Below are 20,961 nucleotides of genomic sequence, written 5' to 3'. Positions count from 1 at the left end.
TTATCATCAAACAACTTTACTTCCCTTCAAAAATCTCCTCAAAAGCCTCATGGATCTCCTTGATCATATCAGTGCTCGTCATGCTCCTCCCGAACTTCGCAAAGGCCCTCTGATTACACAACCTCGCCAGCTTACAGGCCGCATACGAGGCAATCACAGGCCGATCGTGAGGAGGACACCCCGAAAGCCGCGTCGGCTCCTCCAAAGCCCAGGCGAGGAAAGCCGTCACGGCCCCCGAAAGCAGGTCCCCTTGGCCGCCGCACCGCCGCCCCGAGCCGCCCCCAGCCACCGACACGTGCGACGTTTTGTTGAAAATTTCGTCCACGTGGTCCTTACACAAAATGGTGATATTTTCCGCTAATGCGAGGAATTTCTGGGACTGCTCCTTTTTGTTCCCTTCCCCATTGGAGCCGATTAGCCTTGCAAATTCCATGACGTTGGGGGTGAGGATAACAGGGGAGGGGTAGTCGCGGAGGACGTCCGGGTTGAGGGAGACGTAGTACAACCCGTCGGCGTCGATGACTAGAGGCTTCCTGCGGGAGCGACACAGGGAGAGCACCTGGTCCATGACCTGGAAGAAACAGGAGCCTTTAACTGTTGGACGCACTCCACAAATAATTACAAACTTCCCGAAAATCTGACTGGCGAAAATTAAAACCGTCCGTCGAGATTATCAAAAGATGAATTAATGCCTCCGCCCGATCGATGCGGCCTGAATGGAATGTTTTCGGAGGTGCTTTAAAGCAAATAAAAAAATATGAAAGGAGATGAGGATTGAATTTGACGCGGTGTCGCCTCGGAATTGGGTCAGTGGGTTAATGTGTGCAAGTGGTGAATGGGAATGTATTGGGCGGAAGAGGTGGCTCAAACTTTAATGGACGTCATCTGAAAGTTTTCTTACTGCAAACTTTAAACACGTTTAAAGAAACTTCAAAACCCTTGGTCCGCGAAAATTGAGAAAAATGCTCGTAGCGGACGAAGTTCGGGGCGTTGTTCCTGCATTAACGTGTGTCACGGAAGTTTGAGCGAATTTTGGCTCCATTTTTTTCTATTTCGGGGGATTGGTGAGAGTTAATGTCGCCGCGACGGGATGAGTGAACTTTGCTCTTTTGCGACGCGAGCTGAATTACGGAAAGGGACGCAAATTAGTAAATGGATTGAAGGATAAAAATATCGGCTTTGAGCTTTGTAGGGAACAATAAATCTCTGAGGAGGGAATATGGGGAGAGTCGCCGATTTAAATTGAATTATTTTGGGGAAACTAAAGATGGAAAGTTAAACTGGGAGCGAGAAAATCAATCAAGGGATTAAAACATGATGTGTCGAAAATAGCCGGAACAGGTGTGCAAAGCGAAAAAAAAGAAGTGAAAATCATACTCCCGGAACTGTAAGAAGTGATCATAAACACATGGTAACTGATCGAAAAGAAAATGCATCGAATTTTATTTTTTTTTTTATATTTGTCCCGGCACCTCGACCTTTTTTATTAGACAATTAAAGTTTATCAAATCGGTCTTAAATCGAATGATTTTTTATGCGAAATTTCCTGAGAATCAAGAAAATCCACAATTTTCCTCGATTTTATATAAGAAATAAATAAACTAGATGAATCGGACACCAAAATAAGAATTTATCTTGGTTCAAATCTATAATGGTGTGGTAATTTTGTTCCAGTTTCAAGATTTTAAAATCACATCAGTTTTTCTATTAAAGATTTAAATTTATCAGGTTGAAATTCCCTAATATTCATTGAACAATTAATTTTTAATTAGTTGTTAACCCGGCGCCTCCAGCATTTTTATATAAAAAAAATCAAGTTTATCAAATCGCCTTTAAATCAAATTATTCTTGTGTGAAATTTTCTGAGAATGACGAACCTTCACGTTTTTTCCTCGTATGTTTTACAATAACCGAAAAAAAGCGAGCTTATATACGGAAAAAATAAACTAGATAAATCTGTCACAAAAATACAAATTTATTTTGGTTCAAATCCAAAATTATTTGGAAATTTTGTTCTACTTTAAAAATTTTCAAAAAAGGCTATAATTTCTATTAAAATTCGCGATATCAAGTTGAAATTCCTTACCATTATTGAAACAATCAATTTTTTAAATTGTTATCCCGGCGCCTCCAAAATTTTTATGAAAAATGTAAACTTTATCAAATCGACTTTAAATCGAATCATTCTTGTGTGAAATTTTCTCAGAATGACGAATCTCCACGTTTTTTCGTCGTATGTTTTACGATAACCGAAAAAAGCGAGCTTATATACGGAAAAAATAAACTACATAAATCGGTCCCAAAAGTAAGAATTTATCTTGGCTCAAAACTACATTTGTTTGGTAATTTTGCTCAAACTTGAAAAATTACAAAGCGTGAAAAGGAACAATTTTAACTTGAGAACTTGAAAAATTAAAAATCAAAAAAATTCCAAAATTGTAAAGTTAAAACTTGAAAAATCAAAAGACTGGAATTAAAAACTTCAAAATTGTCAAACAAATTATCAAATGAAATATTCAAAAGTTGTAAATCTAAAAACTAAAAAGTAAATAAAAAATGAAAACTGGAATTTCGAATTCAATTTTATAAGATTTGGTTTTTTTTCAATTTTTCCATATTTCAGTTTTTGATTTTCCGATTAAACAGTTGTACAATTTGTCATTTTTTGATTTTTAAGGTTTTTTTATTCAGCAAGTACTAGCCCCACCGACTCAGCCTTTATGTTCTTAGAAGAATAAGTCATCTGCCAAAATCAGTCTTATCTTGGCAAGTACTAGCCCCCCGCCCACCCACCCTTTATTTTCTTAAAAAAGTATCATCTGCCAAAATCAGTCCTATCTTGACAAGTACTAGCCCCGCCCACCCACCCTTTATTTTCTTAGAAGAGTCCCATCTGCCAAAATCAGTCTTATCTTGACGAGTACTAGCCCCGCCCACCCACCCTTATTTTCTTAGAGGATATGTCATTTGCAAAAATCAGTCTGATACTTGCCAGGAAAAGATTGATTTTGGCAGATGACCTACTCTTCCAAAAAAATAAAGGGTGGGTGGGCGGGGCCAATGCCTTTTCTTAGATTGTATATGATTTGTCAAAATGAATCTTATTCTGGCAAATACTAGCCTGGTCCCCTGCCTTTTATTTTCTTAGAGGTAGGTTATTTGGCAAGTACTACCACAGTGTAAAATTTCATTTTTGAAAAAGTTGTCTAAAAATTCTGAAAAAATTCAGAGATATATATCCCGACGTGCTGATTCCCAAAACATAGCATGTTTATGGTAACAAAACAATATTTTCGGAAAATTCGGTGTGAAATTCGAATTTTTGAAATTATCTAGGTTTAAATTTACAATTGTTTTACAATTTTGTTCTAATTTCAGGATGTTCACAGAAGGCTATAATTTCTATTAAAATTCGCGATATCACGTTGAAATTCCTTAACATTATTGAAACAATCTATTTTTTAAATTGTTATCCCGGCGCCGCCACCATTTTTATATAAAAAAGTTAAACTTTATCAAATCGGCTTTAAATCGAATCATTCTTGTGTGAAACTTCCTCAGAATCACGGATCTCCACGTTTTCTCCTCGTATGTTTTACAATAACTGAAAAAACCGAGCTTATATACGGAAAAAAATAAACTACATAAATCGGCCCCAAAAGTAACAATTTATTTTTGTTCAAATCCACAATTATTTGGAAATTTTGTTCTAACTTCAGGATCTTCAAAGAAGGCTATAATTTCTATTAAAATTCGCGATATCAAGTTGAAATTCCTTAACATTATTGAAACAATCTCATTTTTTAATTGTTATCCCGGCGCCTCCACCATTTTTATGAAAAAATGTAAACTTTATCAAATCGACTTTAAATTGAATCATTCTTGTGTGAAATTTTCTCAGAATGACGAATCTCCACGTTTTTTCCTCGTGTGTTTTACGATAACCGAAAAAAGCGAACTTATATACGAAAAAAATAAACTAGATTAATTTATAATAATAATAATAATAATTTAATTTATCTTGGTTCAAAACTACATTAGTTTGGTAATGTTGCTCAAACTTGAAAAATGTCAAAGCGTGATAAGGAACAATTTTAACTTGAGAACTTCAAAAATTAAAAATCAAAAAATTCCAAAATTGTAAAGTTAAAACTTGAAAAATCAAAAAAATTAGGATTAAAAACAGCAAAATTGTCAAACAAATTATCAAATGAAACATTCAAAAGTTAAAAAATCCAAAAACTAAAAACTAAAAAAAAATTGAAAACTGGAATTTCAAATTCGATTTTATAAGATTTGTTTTTTTTTTCAATTTTTCCATATTTCAGTTTTTGATTTTCCCATTAAACAGTTGTACAATTTTCCGATTTCCCATTTATCCGATTTTTAATTTGTCATTTTTTGATTTTTAATTTTTTTTAATTTTAGCAAGTACTAGCCCCACCCACCCAGCCCTTATTTTCTTAGAAGAATAAGTCATCTGCCAAAATCAGTCTTACCTTGGCAAGTACTAGCCCCGCCCACCCACCCTTTATTTTCTTAGAAGAATAAGTCATCTGCCAAAATCTGTCTTATCTTGACAAGTATTAGTCCCGCCCACCCACCATTTATTTTCTTAAAAGAGCCCCATCTGCCAAAATCAGTCTTATCTTGACGGGTACTAGCCCCGCCCACCCACCCTTATTTTCTTAGAGGATATGTCATTTGCAAAAATCAGTCTGATACTTGCCAGGAAAAGATTGATTTTGGCAGATGACCTACTCTTCCAAAAAATTAAAGGGTGGGTGGGCGGGATCAATGCCTTTTCTTAGATTGTAGGTGATTTGTCAAAATGAGTCTTATTCTGGCAAATACTAGACTGGCCCCCTGCCTTTTATTTTCTTAGAGGTAGGTTATTTGGCAAGTACTACCACAGTGCAAAATTTCATTTTTGAAAAAGTTGTCTAAAAATTCTGAAAAAATTCAGAGATATATATCCCGACGTGCTGATTCCCAAAACATAGCATGTTTATGGTAACAGAACAATACTTTCGGAAAATTCGGTGTGAAATTCGAATTTTTGAAATTATCTAGGTTTAAATTTACAATTGTTTTACAATTTCGTTCTAATTTCAGGATTTTCACAGAAGGCTATAATTTCTATTAAAATTCGCGATATCACGTTGAAATTCCTTAACATTATTGAAACAATCTATTTGTTAAATTGTTATCCCGGCGCCTCCACCATTTTTATATAAAAAAGTTAAACTTTATCAAATCGGCTTTAAATCGAATCATTCTTGTGTGAAACTTCCTCAGAATCACGGATCTCCACGTTTTTTCCTCGTCTGTTTTACAATAACTGAAAAAACCGAGCTTATATACGGAAAAAAATAAACTACATAAATCGGCCCCAAAAGTAAGAATTTATCTTGGTTCAAAACTACATTTGTTTGGTAATTTTGCTCAAACCTGAAAAATGACAAAGCGTGAAAAGGAACAATTTTAACTTCAGAACTTCAAAAATTAAAAATCAAAAAATTCCAAAATTGTAAAGTTAAAACTTGAAAAATCAAAAAAATTAGGATTAAAAACAGCAAAATTGTCAAACAAATTATCAAATGAAACATTCAAAAGTTAAAAAATCTAAAAACTAAAAAAAAATTGAAAACTGGAATTTCAAATTCGATTTTATAAGATATGTTTTTTTTTTTCAATTTTTCCATATTTCAGTTTTTGATTTTCCCATTAAACAGTTGTACAATTTTCCGATTTCCCATTTAACCGATTTTTAATTTGTCATTTTTTGACTTTTAATTTTTTTTAATTTTAGCAAGTACTAGCCCCACCCACCCAGCCCTTATTTTCTTAGAAGAATAAGTCATCTGCCAAAATCAGTCTTACCTTGGCAAGTACTAGCCCCGCCCACCCACCCTTTATTTTCTTAGAAGAATAAGTCATCTGCCAAAATCAGTCTTATCTTGGCAAGTACTAGACCCTCGCCCACCCACCCTTTATTTTCTTAAAAAAGTATCATCTGCCAAAATCAGTCTTATCTTGACAAGTATTAGCCCCGCCCACCCACCCTTTATTTTCTTAAAAGAGCCCCATCTGCCAAAATCAGTCTTATCTTGACGGGTACTAGCCCCGCCCACCCACCCTTATTTTCTTAGAGGATATGTCATTTGCAAAAATCAGTCCGATACTTGCCAGGAAAAGATTGATTTTGGCAGATGACCTACCCTTCCAAAAAATTAAAGGGTGGGTGGGCGGGGCCAATGCCTTTTCTTAGATTGTAGGTGATTTGTCAAAATGAGTCTTATTCTGGCAAATACTAGCCTGGTCCCCTGCCTTTTATTTTCTTAGAGGTAGGTTATTTGGCAAGTACTACCACAGTGTAAAATTTCATTTTTGAAAAAGTTGTCTAAAAATTCTGAAAAAATTCAGAGATATATATCCCGACGTGCTGATTCCAAAAATATAGCATGTTTATGGTAACTGAACAATATTTTCGGAAAATTCGGTGTGTAATTCGAATTTTTGAAATTATCTAGGTTTAAATTTAGAATTGTTTTACAATTTTGTTCTAATTTCAGGATTTTCACAGAAGGCTATAATTTCTATTAAAATTCGCGATATCACGTTGAAATTCCTTAACATTATTGAAACAATGTATTTTTTAAATTGTTATTCCGGCGCCTCCACCATTTTTATATAAAAAAAGTTAAACTTTATCAAATCGGCTTTAAATCGAATCATTCTTGTGTGAAACTTCCTCAGAATCACGGATCTCCACGTTTTTTCCTCGTATGTTTTACAATAACTGAAAAAACCGAGCTTATATACGGAAAAAAATAAACTACATAAATCGGCCCCAAAAGTAACAATTTATTTTTGTTCAAATCCACAATTATTTGGAAATTTTGTTCTAATTTCAGGATCTTCAAAGAAGCCTATAATTTCTATTAAAATTCGCGATATCAAGTTGAAATTCCTTAACATTATTGAAACAATCTAATTTTTAAATTGTTATCCCGGCGCCTCCACCATTTTTATGAAAATGTAAACTTTATCAAATCGACTTTAAATCGAATCATTCTTGTGTGAAATTTTCTCAGAATGACGAATCTCCACGTTTTTTCCTCGTATGTTTTACAATAACCGAAAAAAAGCGAACCTATGTACGGAAAAAATGAACTAGATAAATCGGCCACAAAAGTAAGAATTTATTTTGGTTCAAATCCACAATTATTTGGAAATTTTGTTCTAATTTCAGGATTTTCAAAGAAGGCTATAATTTCTATTAAAATTCGCGATATCAAGTTGAAATTCCTTAAACATTATTGAACCAATCTATTTTTTAAATTGTTTTCCCGGTGCCTCCACCATTTTTATGAAAAAGGTAAACTTGATCAAATCGACTATAAATCGAATTATTATTGTGTGAAATTTTCTCAGAATGACGAATCTCCACGTTTTTTCCTCGTATGTTGTACAATAACCGAAAAAAGCGAGCTTATATACGGAAAAAATAAACTAGATAAATCGGCCACAAAAGTAAGAATTTATCTTGGTTCAAAACTACATTTGTTTGGTAATTTTGCTCAAACTTGAAAAATGACAAAGCGTGAAAAGGAACAATTTTAACTTGAGAACTTGAAAAATTAAAAATCAAGAAATTCCAAAATTGCAAAGTTAAAACTTGAAAAATCAAAAGATTGGAATTAAAAAGTCCAAAATTGTCAAACAAATTATCAAATGAAATATTTCGAATTCGATTTTATAAGATTTGTTTTTTTTTTCAATTTTTCCATATTTCAGTTTTTATTTTCCGATTAAACAGTTGTAGAATTGTCCGAGTTCTCATTTATCCGAAATCGAAATACTGAAAAATCATATAACTGGAAGAAATATCCAAAAAAATGGAAAAATGAGAAATCGAAAACGTACAACAGCAAAGTTGAAAAATCGAAAAATTGAAATATGAAAAAACCTCAAAAATCGAAAAATTGGAGAAATGAAAAAAATCGAAACGTTGAGAACTCGAGAAATGGGAAAATAAAAAAAAGATTAGTTCACAAATCGAAAACTGAAAATTTTGAAACGTCAAAATTTGAAAAATTGAAAAATCGTATCATCGAAACATCGGAAAATTGAGATTTCGAAAAATAAAAAAGTCGAAAAATCGAAAATTTGAAGAACGAATCTTTGGAATCTTTGTAATCTTCAGAATTTTCGTAACTTCAAAATATTCAGGCTTCTTGAAATCTTCAACCTTCGAAATATCCACAATCTTTAGAAACCTTAAAATGTTCAGAATTTTTAGAATCTCTAGAATCTCGGAATATTCAGAATGTTTGGAATTTCTGAAATCTGGGAATATACGGAATTTCTGTAATATTCGAAAATCTTTGGAACTTTTGGAATTTTTATGGTATTTAGAATCTTCTGAGTCTTCAAAGTCTTCAGATTTGTTGGAATCTGCAATCTTCCAAACACTGTGAATCTTCAGAATTTTCCGAATATTTACAATCTTCAGTATCTTCAATCAGAGTCTTCAAAATCTCTAGAAACTTTCGAATCTTTAAAATTTATGGTATATCTAGGGGCTTGGAACGTCCAAAATTTTTGAAAATTTCGGAAATCTGTACAGTTTCAGAATATCCGTAATTTTTGAATTTTCTGGAAATTCTAGAATATTTGGAATTCTTATATTCTTAGAATCTTCGGAATCTTAAAAGTCTTCAGATTTTTTGGAATCTTCAGCTTTTGAAAACTTAGAATTGTCAGTTTTTGGAATTTTCAGAACTTTCAAAATCCCCATAATCTTCAAACTTTTTCGAATATTTGGAAAGTCTGGAATCTCTGGAATCTTTATTATCTTTGAAATTTTTGTATTCTTCAGAATCTTCGTAACCTCAGTTTTCACAATTTTTGGAATCTTCAGCCTTCGAAATATTCAAAATCTTCAGAAACCTTAGAATCCCTAGGATCTCGGAATATTTAGAATCTTTGGAATTTCTGGTATCTCTCGGAATACACGGAATTTTTGATATATTCGAAAAACTCTGTAAATTTTGGAATTTTTATCATTTCCGGAATCTTCGAAGTCTTCAAATTTTTTGGAATATTCAATTTTCTAAACACTGAAACTTCAGAATTTTCTGAATATTTACAATCTTCAGTATCTTTATTCAAAATCTTCAACCTTTGGAATTTTTGAAATCTTTGGAATCTTTGTATTCTTCAGAATCTTCGTAACGTCAAAGTTTCCAGAATTTTTGGATTCTTCCATCTTCGAAATGTTCAGAATCTTTAGAAACTTTAGAGCCTTAAAGAATAATTTTAAAGATACATAAGAAAGGGTTCTGTAAAATAAGTACTTCACAAATTTTGAAAGTGGAACCGATTTTCCAATTTGGATGCCTTAAACTTTCTTTCCGAAAAAAAGGGTAATTGTCTTCTCTTCGCTCTCCACCTCAGGACGAATAAAAAGATTAATCACAATTGAGATGGGGCTGGTGGGTGGGATTTATCCTTCGATTTTCTTAGTACATACAGTCTGCTCCCAATAAGAACATACTTAAAATATCAAATGGTATTTGGAGTTATTGAAACTAGGTATATATTAAGAAAAAGAGGGCAATAATTAAGCCCCACCCACCCGCCCCTATCTCGATTTTGATGAATTTTTTATTCGTTGTCAAATAGAGGGGCGGAGTTTAATTGCAAAATCCATATTTTTCTACAAAATTTACTATTTTATACATGTTTTAAGTGTCCTTTTTTTCTTCTCTTCAGTTGGCGTAGTACTTTTTTTATATAAAATTAATCACCGAAATGGAAGCGGATGGGTGGGCGGGGTTTATTATATGTTCTCGTGCAGAGTGGGAGTGGTAAGTAACTGATAGCAACTAGGCTGTAAAAAAACCGTCAATTATAACCTTTTTGTTGTATTATTTGTTATAAGATTTGTTTCTTATTTCAGAAGAAAATAAATGAGAGAACGGGTGGGTGGGCGGGGCTAAGTTTAACTTTTTTTAGAGAGTCTTTTATAAACAAGCAGTAAGCCCGCCCACCCACCCCCTCTTCATTCTAGTGATAACTCTTAGTATTGTTTAGTCTTATAGTAGCAAGTACTAGCCCCACCCGTTCGCCCACTATATTCTTAGAGGGTGTCATTGCCAAGAGAAATCTTACCTCTTGGCAGCTACTAGACCCACCCCTACCCGCCCACTATTTCCTTAGAGAGTAGGTCATTTACTAAAGTCAATCTTATCTAAGTAAGTACTAGCTCCGCCCACCCACCCTCGCTTTCTTATAAATATAAAATATTTATAAATTGTAACAGTTCTTATTAAAATTGAAGAGGGATTAATCCGTTAATGGAAACTGTGGTACAACAAGGGATTATTACATCGACGGTGACCAAATAAACAAACTTCACAACGAAAAAACTACAATTCCATAAAGCTTTAGTTATCTGACGAAAGCACAACCTGATTAAAGCGTTATTTACATTCCATATGTCCCGGGTATGTACATATAAACTTGAAAAATCAAAAGATTGGAATTAAAAAGTCCAAAATTGTCAAACAAATTATCAAAGGAAATATTTCGAATTCGATTTTATAAGATTTGTTTTTTTTTTCAATTTTTCCATATTTCAGTTTTTATTTTCCGATTAAACAGTTGTAGAATTGTCCGAGTTCTCATTTATCCGATTTTTCAATTTGTCATTTTTTGATTTTTATTTTTTTTATTTTTAGCAAGTACTAGATCCACCCACCCAGCCCTTATTTTCTTAGAAGAATATGTCATTTGCCAAAATCAGTCTCATCTTAACAAGTACTAGCCCCGCCCACCCACCCTTTATTTTCTTAAAAGAGTACCATCTGCCAAAATCAGTCTTATCTTAACAAGTACTAGCCCCACCCACCCACCCTTATTTTCTTAGAGGATATGTTATTTGCAAAAATCAGTCTCATCCTTGCCAAGATAAGACTGATTTTGGCAGATGACCTACTCTTCTAAGAAAACAAAGGGTGGGTGGGCGGGGCCAGTGCCTTTTCTTAGAAGAGTAGGTGATTTGTCAAAATGAGTCTTATTTTGCCAAATACTAGCCTGGCACCGTGCCTTTTATTTTCTTAGAGGGTAGATTATTTGGCAAGTACTACAATAGTGTAAAATTTCATTTTTGAAAAAGTTGTCTAAAAATTCTGAAAAAATTGACATTATATCCCGACGTGCTGATTCCAAAAATATAGCATGTTTATGGTAACAGCGTAATATTTTCGGAAAATTCGGTGTGAAATACGAATTTTTGAAATTATCTAGGTTCAAATTTACCATTGTTTGGCAATTTTGTTCTAGTTTCAAGATTTTGAAAGAACGCTATTAATTTTTTTAAAAAGCTGAACCATGAAAATAATTTATCTTGGTTTAAATCTACATTAATTGTCCTCACAGTTTTTAACTAAGTAAGAAAAATGAGTTAATAGCCAAGAAACAAAATTAAATCGGCTCCAAAATCCGAAATTTATTTTATTCAAAAAACAAAAACTACCAAATATCGAAACTTTTGAAGCAAATTATAATTTCTTTCGAGCCATTAATTCAATCATGAATTTTGAAACGTTTTTCAAATAAAATTACCCCGACTCCGTTATGAATACTCGAACGATTTTCCCCCGGATAATAAGCCCCATACGACCCTACAACCCCAATTCGGAAAAGCTTCCCAAACCGCCCCGGAGCCCTCCCAGCCATCGAATCGACTTTTTGTCGCAACAAAACCGCCCTCTTAGCCATTCCCGTTCGTTCCGCCAAGTCGATTCAAAGAACCCAAACAAACTTCTCCCTCGTTCTCCTCCCTCTTGCATTACTGCAAGACAATAATTTCGGCCCCATTCACTACCTTGAAAGTCTCCTCCTCCCGGCCCAGCCCCGGCCCCACGAGCACGACGTGCAGTCTGTCCAGCCAGGGCTCGATCTTGGCCGCCGCGCCGGGGACGTCCAGCAGAGGGTGGACGATCAGCTCCGGGCTGTACGACTTGATCACCGTCGCCGCCTCCTTGGCGCAAAAAACGTAGCTCAAATCGGCCCCGACTTTGAGCGAGGTGATTGCAGCGAAGTACGGTGCACCTGGAAAATTACATTTCGAAGTTGTTTTAGCGGAGAGGCGAAAAGTTCGATCCGGAGTCCGGGCTCAAATATTCTGGACTAATTACATCGCGAAACAGGCGGTATTCGCGGGGGAGACGCCGAAAGGCGACTGCTGATGAAGTGTTTGCAAGTTGGAAGTTGGCACCTCGGCTGCGCTTTTAGGTTAGTTGGGAGGGAAATTAACGGGAGAGTGGACGCTCAAAGGGGCTTCTGTTTGATTTATTCAGGGTGGATGGTGAGAGAACGGGATTTTCTAGAATTGGGGCAGTTTTCGACGAGTGACGAGGTCACGTTACCGGTTCTAGAGCCCCATAACGTTGATGGTGGTAGTGGAAACTAGTAAGGAGAGTACCTACTTTAATCCTAAAAACGTATGTTTTATTTTGGAATCTAACAATAACTGATAGATGTTTGTTGTGTTGCATTAAAAATTGGTCAGGGTCCCGTTATTATAACACTCACCCTGTATAAGCCCCGCCCACTCACCCTATCTCAATTATGATGACCATATTTTCATTCGTCGTGAGCCCTGGGGCGGAGCTTAATTACAAAATCCTTATGTTTTACAAAAAACTAACATGTGAAATATGTTCTTAAGTAATCGTGTTATTCAAAGAAAACCATGTGTATTGAGTAAAAAAAAGCCAAAGAAATTAAGAAAAAGGACACAATATAAGCCCCGCCCACCCACCCTACCTTAAGTGTGATGACCTTTTCATTCGTTTCTTGTTGCGTATATTAAGGAGAAAAAGACAAAATATGAAACACTGTTCTTTCTATGGAATGTCAGGGAAATTCGACAAAAAAATATAAAAAATTTATTCTGAAGTAAATGTTACCGCGACTTTTCTCCGATGAAAATTAAAGAACGTTGGTCTTCAGCTCCAGATTCACAACTTTCCTCGCTCCTAAAGCACAATCTATTACGCAATTCTAGCGGTATCTTTTATTTTCTCGGCGCTTCCAACATTTTCATTACAAAAAAAATGAAATTGATCAAATAAACCAGAAACCCGTGTGGAATTTTCTCGAGATCAACAATATGAGCCTACTTTCGTCGTATTTTCTCAAATCAGTGACTAAAAGACTTTATATTAAAAAAATTACGGATTCATTGAAAAAAAGAAATTTATCTCGATTGAAATTAGTGCCACTTTAGACATAACTATAATTAAAGAAAACCAACTTTTTGGTTAATGTGTATTAGTTCAAGAAAAAATTCCTACACGTTTTTGATGTTAATTTTTTTTAATTGATTTATTTTCCCGGCTCATCCACCATTTTCATCAAAAACTTAAAATTGACCATAATCATCCAGAAAAACGTCAAAATCGTGTAAAGTTTTCTCAAGATTACGAATATGCACTTCCTTTCTTCGATTTTTTGATTTTTTGATCTTTCGATGTTTCGACTTCTTGGTTTTAGATTTTTTGGCTTTTCAAATTTTCGATTTATGAAATTTTTAAATTTTCCAATTTTTTCCTTTCTAAATTTTTCGGTTTTTCATTTTTTCAAATGTTCAATCTTGTGTTTTCTCGATTTATCGAGATTTCGATGTTTCGATATTTCGTTTGATCAGTTTCTCGATTTTTTATTTAAAATTTTTCCATCTTTTCTATTTTGGACTATTCAATTTCCCAATTTTTTTATTTAGGGCTTTTCAGTTTCTCGATTTTGAAAATGTTTGGGGTTTCAGTGTTTCGATTTTTTGTATATTTTTGGTTTTTAGATTTTTGAGTTTTTGGTTGTTTCAAAATTTTGGATTTTTACGATTTCCCGTTTTTTTGATTTTATGGTTTTTCAATTTTTCGATTTTTTCAATTTTTCGATTATTATAGGATTTTTTGATGTCTCGATTTCCCAATTTTTTCATTTTTTTATATTTCAATTTTTCGATTTTTCGTGTCTACATCTGGGTTTTTCAATTGTTTGATTTTTTCCTTTCTTCGATTTCCCGATTTTTGAAGGTTTCAATTTCTTAAGTTTTCAATATTTCAATCTTGGAACGACTTCATTTTCTGGATTTGCCAAATTTTCGATATTATAGTTTTTAAATTTTTTAATGTTTCTGGTTCGATTTTTCGGTTTTTCAATATTTCGATTTTTAAAATTCTGTTATTTCTCGATTTATCAACTAATCGATATTCCGCTGTTTCAGTTTTACAATTTTTCGATTTTTCTATCTTGCGTTATTTCGATTTTTCAATTTTTCAATTTTTCGACTTCTTGACTTTTCGATTTCTCGATATTTTAATATTTCGTTTCTCGATGCATCAGTGTTTCATCTTTTCATTCCTCAATTTTTCATTGATTCTCCAATTCATCGATTTTTCGAGTTTTCGATTTCTTGGTTTCTCGAATGTCTACTTTTTCGATTTTTAAATTTTTTGATTTTTTGATGTTTCGATTTCTCGATTTTTCAATTTTTCGGTTTTTCCATTTTTTTTCGATTTATCAATTATTCGATATTTCACTTTTGAGAATTTTCAATATTTCTGTTTTTTAATTTTTCGATTTTTCGATTTTTTGACATTTCGATTTTTCAATTCTTCGATTCTTCAATTTTTCGATATGGATTTTAATTTTTCAATTTTAAAATTTTAGATTTTTCGATTTCTCGATCTTTCGATGTTTCGACTTCTCGGTTTTGGATTTTTTTGGATTTTCAAGTTTTCGATTTTTAAAATTTAAAAAGTTTTCAATTTATCCTCTATAAATTTTTCGGTATTTTCATTTTTTCGAATGTTCCATCTTCTGTTTTCCCGATTTCGATGTTTCGTTTGATCAGTTTCTCGATTTTTCAATTTAAACATTTTTTTGTTTTAAATTTATCAATTTATCAATATTTGACTTTTCAGCTTTTCAATTTCTCAATTTTTAGTTATTTGATTCCTCAATTTTTTTATTTTTCATTTTTAAATTTTGGATTTTTGAGTTCCCGATTTTTCGATATTTCAGTTTTGGAAGTTCTCAATTTCTCGATTTTTCAGTTTTTTCGTTGTTAAATTTCGACGTTTGCGATTTTTCGTTTTTTCAATTTCTTGATTATACGATTTTTTGATATTTCGATTTCCCAATTTTTTCATTTTTTAATATTTCAATTTTTTTATTTTCGTTTTTTCCACATCTGGGTTTTTCGATTTTTAAATTGTTTGAATTTTTAAATTTTTTCCATTCTTCGATTTCCCGATTTTTAAAGGTTTCGATTTCTCAGGTTTTCAATATTTCAATCTTGGAACGACTTCATTTTCTAGATTTGCCAATTTTTCGATATCATAGATTTTGAATTTTTTTATGTTTCTGGTTCGATTTTCCGGTTTTTCAATATTTTGATTTTTAAAATTCTGTTATTTCTCGATTTCTCAACTAATCGATGTTCCGCTGTTTCAGTTTTACAATTTTTCGATTTTTCTATCTTGGGTTATTTCGATTTTTCAATTTTTCAATTTTTCGACTTCTTGACTTTTCGATTTCTCGATCTTTTAATATTTCGTTTCTCGATGCATCGGTTTTTCATCTTTTCATTCTTCAATTTTTCATTGATTCTCCTTGATTTTTCGAGTTTCCGATTTTTCCATTTTTTTTCGATTTTTCAATTGTTTGATATTTCACTTTTAAAAATTTTCAATATTTCTGTTTTTCAATTTTTCGATTTTTCGACTTTTTAACATTTCGATATTTCATTTCTTCGATTCTTCAATTTTTCGATATGGATTTTAATTTTTCAATTTTTAAAATGTTAGATTTTTCGATTTCTCGATATTTCGATGTTTCGAGTTCTCGGTTTTAGATTTTTTTGGATTTTCAAGTTTTCGATTTTTAAAATTTAAAAAATTTTCAATTTTTCCTCTTTAAATTTTTCGGCTTTTCATTTTTTCGAATGTTCCATTTTCTGTTTTCTCGACTTCGATTTTTCGTTTGATAAAGTTCTCGACTTTTCAATTTAAACATTTTTTTTGTTTTCAATTTTTCAATTTATCAATATTCAACTTGCGATTTTTCTATTTTGGGCTATTCAATTTCCCTATGTTTCCATTTTTCGACTTTTCAGCTTTTCAATTTCTAGTTATTTCATTCTTCAATTTTTTATTTTTCATTCTTAAATTTTGGGTTTTTCGAGTTCCCGATTTTTCGATGTTTCATTTTTGGAAGTTCTCAATTTCTCGATTTTTCAGTTTTTTCGTTGTTGTTAAATTTCGACGTTTGCGATTTTTCGTTTTTTCAATTTCTTGATTATACGATTTTTTGATGTTTCGATTTCCCAATTTTTTCATTTATTAATATTTCAATTTTTTGATTTTCGTTTTTCCACATCTGGGTTTTCGATTTTTGGAATCTTAAAGTGTTGGATTTCTCAGTTTTTCAACATTTCAATTTTGGAAAATTTTCGATTTCTGGATTTGCCAATTTTTCGATATTTTATTTTTTCAATTTTTTGGTGTTTCGATTTGACGATCTTTCGATTTTTTGACTTCTCAGTTCTAGATTTCACAGCTTTTCAGTTGTTTGATTTTTTAAATTTTTGACTAGTCGTATTTTCGATTTTCCAAATTTTCGATGTTTCAGTTTTTCAGTTCTACGATTCACCAATTTTTCGTCATTTCAGTTTTGGAATCTCCCAATTTCTCGATTTCAGTTTTTAGATTTTTGGTTTTTTCCTTATTTTTAAATTTTGGATTTTGCGATTTCTCGTTTTTTTTATTTTTAGATTTTTCAGTTTTTGGATTTTTAAAATTTTTCGTTTTTTTTATTGCTTCATTATACGATTTTGTAATTTTTCGTTTTCTCGACATCTGGGTTTTTCGATTTTTTACTTTTTTTGGATTTTTCGATTTCCCGTCTTCTAAAGTTTTCGATTTTTCCGTTTTTCGACTTTTCAGTTTTTTAGTTTCTCGATTTTTCAGTTATTCGATTCTTCAATTTTCTGATTTTTCATTCTTAAATTTTGGATTTATCGAGTTTTGGATTTTTCGATTTTTCAGTTTCTCGACATTTCAATTTTGGAAATTTTCCATTTTCTGCATTTGCCAGTTTTTCCATATTTTATTTTTAAACTTTTTGATGTTTCGGATTCCATTTCCCGCTTTTAAATTTTTCGACTTTTCAGTTTTTTAATTACTCGATTTTTCAGTTATTCGATTCTTCAATTTTCTGATTTTTCATTCTTAAATTTTGGATTTTTCAAGTTCTGGATTTTCAGATTTTTCATTTTCCCATTTTCCAATTTTTCGATTTTTTAGATTTTACGTGTTTTCAATTTTTAGATTTTTAAAAAATTTTCCACTTTTCGGGTTTTCGATTTTTCAATTTTTCGACATTTCAGTTGTGGAGGTTCTCAATTTCTCGATTTTTCAGTTTTTCGATTTTTCGTTTTTTCGTTGTCTTTAAATTTTGACTTGCGAGTTTTCAAATTTTTGATTTTTAAAATTATTTCATATTTCGATTTCCCAATTTTTTAAGTTCTCTAATATTTAAATTTTTTGACATCTGGATTTTTTCGATTTTACAATTTTTTCGATGTCCCGACTTTTTTTAAGTTTTCGTTTCAGTTTTTCAACATTTCAATTTTGGAAAATTTTCATTTTCTGGATTTGCCAATTTTTTGATATTGTATTTTTTTAATTTTTTGATGGTTCGGCTTTTCCGTTCTTGGGTTTTTAAAATTTTTCGTTTTTTCAATTGCTTGATTATACGATTTTGTGATTTTCCGTTTTCTCGACATCTGGGTTTTTCGATTCTTTAAATTTTTTGGATTTTTCGATTTCCAGACTCCTGAAGTTTTCGATTTTTCAATTTTTCGACACTTCAATTTTGCAAATTTTCCATTTTCTGGATTTGAGAGTTTTTCCATATGTTGTCTTTAAATTTTTTTAAGTTTCGGATTCAATTTCTCGCTTTTAAATTTTTCGACTTTTCAGTTTTTTAATTACTCGATTTTTCAGTTATTCGATTCTTCAATTTTCCGATTCCTGAAGATATTTAAACCAAAAAGGATCCTAACGTCCTAAAATATCTGAAAAATTACAAAAATCCTAAACATTATAAAATCCTACATATCGTAAAACTTAAAACCAAAGAATTCAAAGATCCTGGAAATATACTTACGATTTTAAATTTCTAAAGGTAAAAAACAGTAAATACCCAAAATATATCTTAAAAATATCTTAAAGTTCCCAGAAAGGTAAAAGATTCAAAAGACGCCAAAGACCTAAATAGATCTTTTAAAGATCTTGAAGATAATGAAGATCTTAGACATTCTAGAGATTCTAAAGATATTAACAATGTCAAATGAAGATATTTAAATAATAAAGATTTCAAAAACTCCAAATCTTAAAAAATCCGAAAGATTCTAAATATTAAAACGGCTTTAAATGTTGTAAAATCTATAAGGTTATGAAAATATTCGAAGATTCTAAAGACTGAAACTCCTAAAAAGCCTAGGAAGATAGTAAATATCCAAAAGATCTTGTAAATTCTAAAGCAAACTTTTAAGATCCTAATAAAATCCTTAAAAGTATCGTAAAGTTCCCAAAAGTACGTGATATACTGAAGACCCTAAAGACTTTAAAGATCATAAACATCCTGAAGATTCTAAAGATATTATCAATATCAAATGAAGATACGAGTATTTAAGTCACAAAGATTTCAAAAACTCAAAATCTTAAAAAATCATAAAAATCCTAAAGATACTAAAGATTAAAACGGCTTTAAAATTTCTAAAATCTATAAAGTTATGAAAGTTTTCGAAGATTCTAAAGATTGGAAGATCCTAAAAATATCCTGAAGATTTTAAGCTCCTAAAAAGCCTGGGAAGTTAGTAAAGATCCAAGATTCTAAAGATTCAAATATCTGGAAATATCATCATATGTAAATTGCAAAATATTAAAGACCCTAATAAGAAACCTTAAAAGTATCTTAAATCCCCAACAATATAAAAGATTCTTGGATCCTAGAAATCGTGAAGAGTCCAGAAATACTTGAAATACTGAAAGTTCGAAAGACCCTAAAAATCTTTAAGATCATACATAGATTTTTTAAATATCTTGAAAATAAGAATAATCCTAAACATCTTACAGACTCTAAAGATATTAACAATTCCAAAATTCCTGAAGATATTTAAACAAAAGGGATCCTAAAGTCCTAAACTATCTGAAAAATTACAAAAATCCTAAACGTTATAAAACCCTGCGCATCCTAAGAATTCAAAGATTCTAAAGATTCAAAGATCCTGGAACTATCCTTAAGATTTTAAATTTCTAAAGGCGGAAGATAGTAAATACCCAAAAGATATCTTAAAAAAGTCTTAAAGTTCTCAGAAAGGTAAAAGATTCTAAAGACGCTAAAGACCTAAATAGATCTTTTAAAGAATCAAATGAAGATATTTAAATCACAAAGATTTCAAAAACTCCAAATCTTAAAAAATCCTAAAGATTCTAAAGATATTAACAATATCAAAATTCCTAAAGATATTTAAACAACAAGTTATTTAATAAAAATCAAAAATGCGTATTTCTTTTTTTGATTTATTAATATCGCGAATTTAAAATTTACGCATTTTCGAATTTAATCGAATACTAGCAAACTCGTCTGCCTACACAATTTTATAAACAAATATTCACTTATGAAATAATAATAACACGAATATATAAAAGCTGAGAATGGATCAGCGTGGGCTGTGCTTGTGTTAATAATGCCACAAATGTTAATAAACAATATACACACACCCGAGAACACATTCCGCCATTTTGTTTCCCAACGTACAATAAACCATCTAACTTTTATGCAACATCAAGGAACTCTGTTTATCATTTCAGATAACGTTTACCATAATCCCGCAGCGCTCTTACATAAATGTAACATAACTGTAATATAAAATGAAATAATCGTCCCCTTGTAAAACATTAAACTAAATTGAATCTCTATTAACCCCCGTTCTCTTAAACACACTTATCCCTCGACAACCCTCACACCCAGATAAAATAAAACTCAATGAATTAACAATGCGCCCTACCCCGAAGAAATTAATTTCGTCGTAAATAAATAGAAATCCGGCACGTTTACACATTAGAAAAAACCTTAGCGCTTTAATAAATATTTGATCCTGAAACAAATTTCTCTTGAAGCGCGTCGGAGCGCCTCAGCAAAAAACTGCGCACCGGAACCGGAGACAGCGTACGTCGTAAACAATTAAACCATGCAAAAACCATATTTTCCGCGGGTAAATTAAATGTTTTAACGGGCGAACGAATAAAAACGGGCCATCGAACATGCTCCTGTTTTTACGTGGCGACCCTTTTCATTGTCTCGGATGCATTAAGAGATAATGGGTCGTTCGTTACACAAATAGGATTTTTTATTGGGTTGATATAAACATAAAAAAGGCGGGCTTTGTAAATTAGTCAAATGAGGAAAACCGAGAACACGCAAAGCGTTTCTGGATCAATTAAAAAAAACATTGATAATTGAATCAGGCGCGCTTTTAATATTTGATGGGACGTGGGGTGCGACGAGGGGCGCCATCTGGGAACGACTCACCGGTGTACTCCAAACTGCCACCGAAAACCCCTATCCGGCCGGCTTGGCCCTTGTGTTTGTCGCTGGTCAGAGGTGGAGCCAGGTGTTGGATGAGCTTTTCCACGTTTTCACTCATTTTGGGAAAATTCGCCAGACTTCGGTGGAGAAAAGTCGCGAAACGGTGGTTAAAAACACTTGTCACACAATTATGAACAATCAGAGCCGGTCTTGACAATGACATTTCATTCACAGTCGGTTGACAGGTGCACAGGTTTCTGCAATACCGACTCGAGTGGTGATTTT

At 32.2% G+C, this 20,961-nt stretch overlaps 1 protein-coding gene across 1 annotated transcript; it reads right to left on the bottom strand.

Moving 5' to 3' along the window:
• On the bottom strand, positions 1–20,930 carry LOC135140851 (ATP-dependent (S)-NAD(P)H-hydrate dehydratase). Its single transcript, XM_064071563.1, has 3 exons — positions 20,680–20,930; positions 11,897–12,123; positions 1–571 (listed from the first exon to the last, which is right to left on the bottom strand). The coding sequence occupies exons 1-3, from the start codon at positions 20,897–20,899 to the stop codon at positions 17–19; spliced, it is 1,002 nt and encodes a 333-aa protein (XP_063927633.1). The 5' UTR covers positions 20,900–20,930; the 3' UTR covers positions 1–16.
• Between the last annotated feature and the right edge of the window lie 31 nt (positions 20,931–20,961).

Source organism: Zophobas morio, unplaced genomic scaffold, assembly GCF_036711695.1.
Source record: "Zophobas morio isolate AGI-343-1 ecotype UQ-CSIRO unplaced genomic scaffold, CSIRO_AGI_Zmor_V1 ptg000041l, whole genome shotgun sequence".
NCBI classification, from domain to species: Eukaryota; Metazoa; Arthropoda; class Insecta; order Coleoptera; family Tenebrionidae; genus Zophobas; species Zophobas morio.
The sequence above is the reverse complement of the archived record's forward strand: the minus strand, read 5'-3'. Positions and strand labels throughout refer to the sequence as shown.

Coding starts and splice junctions, on each gene's coding strand:
- LOC135140851 (XM_064071563.1), bottom strand. CDS start 20,899: ATGTCATTGTCAAGACCGGCTCTGATTGTTCATAATTGTGTGACAAGT. Junction 12,124..20,679: donor TGGCAGTTTGGAGTACACCG/GTGAGTCGTTCC, acceptor GTAATTTTCCAG/GTGCACCGTACTTCGCTGCA. Junction 572..11,896: donor GGGAGGAGGAGACTTTCAAG/GTAGTGAATGGG, acceptor TGTTTCTTCCAG/GTCATGGACCAGGTGCTCTC.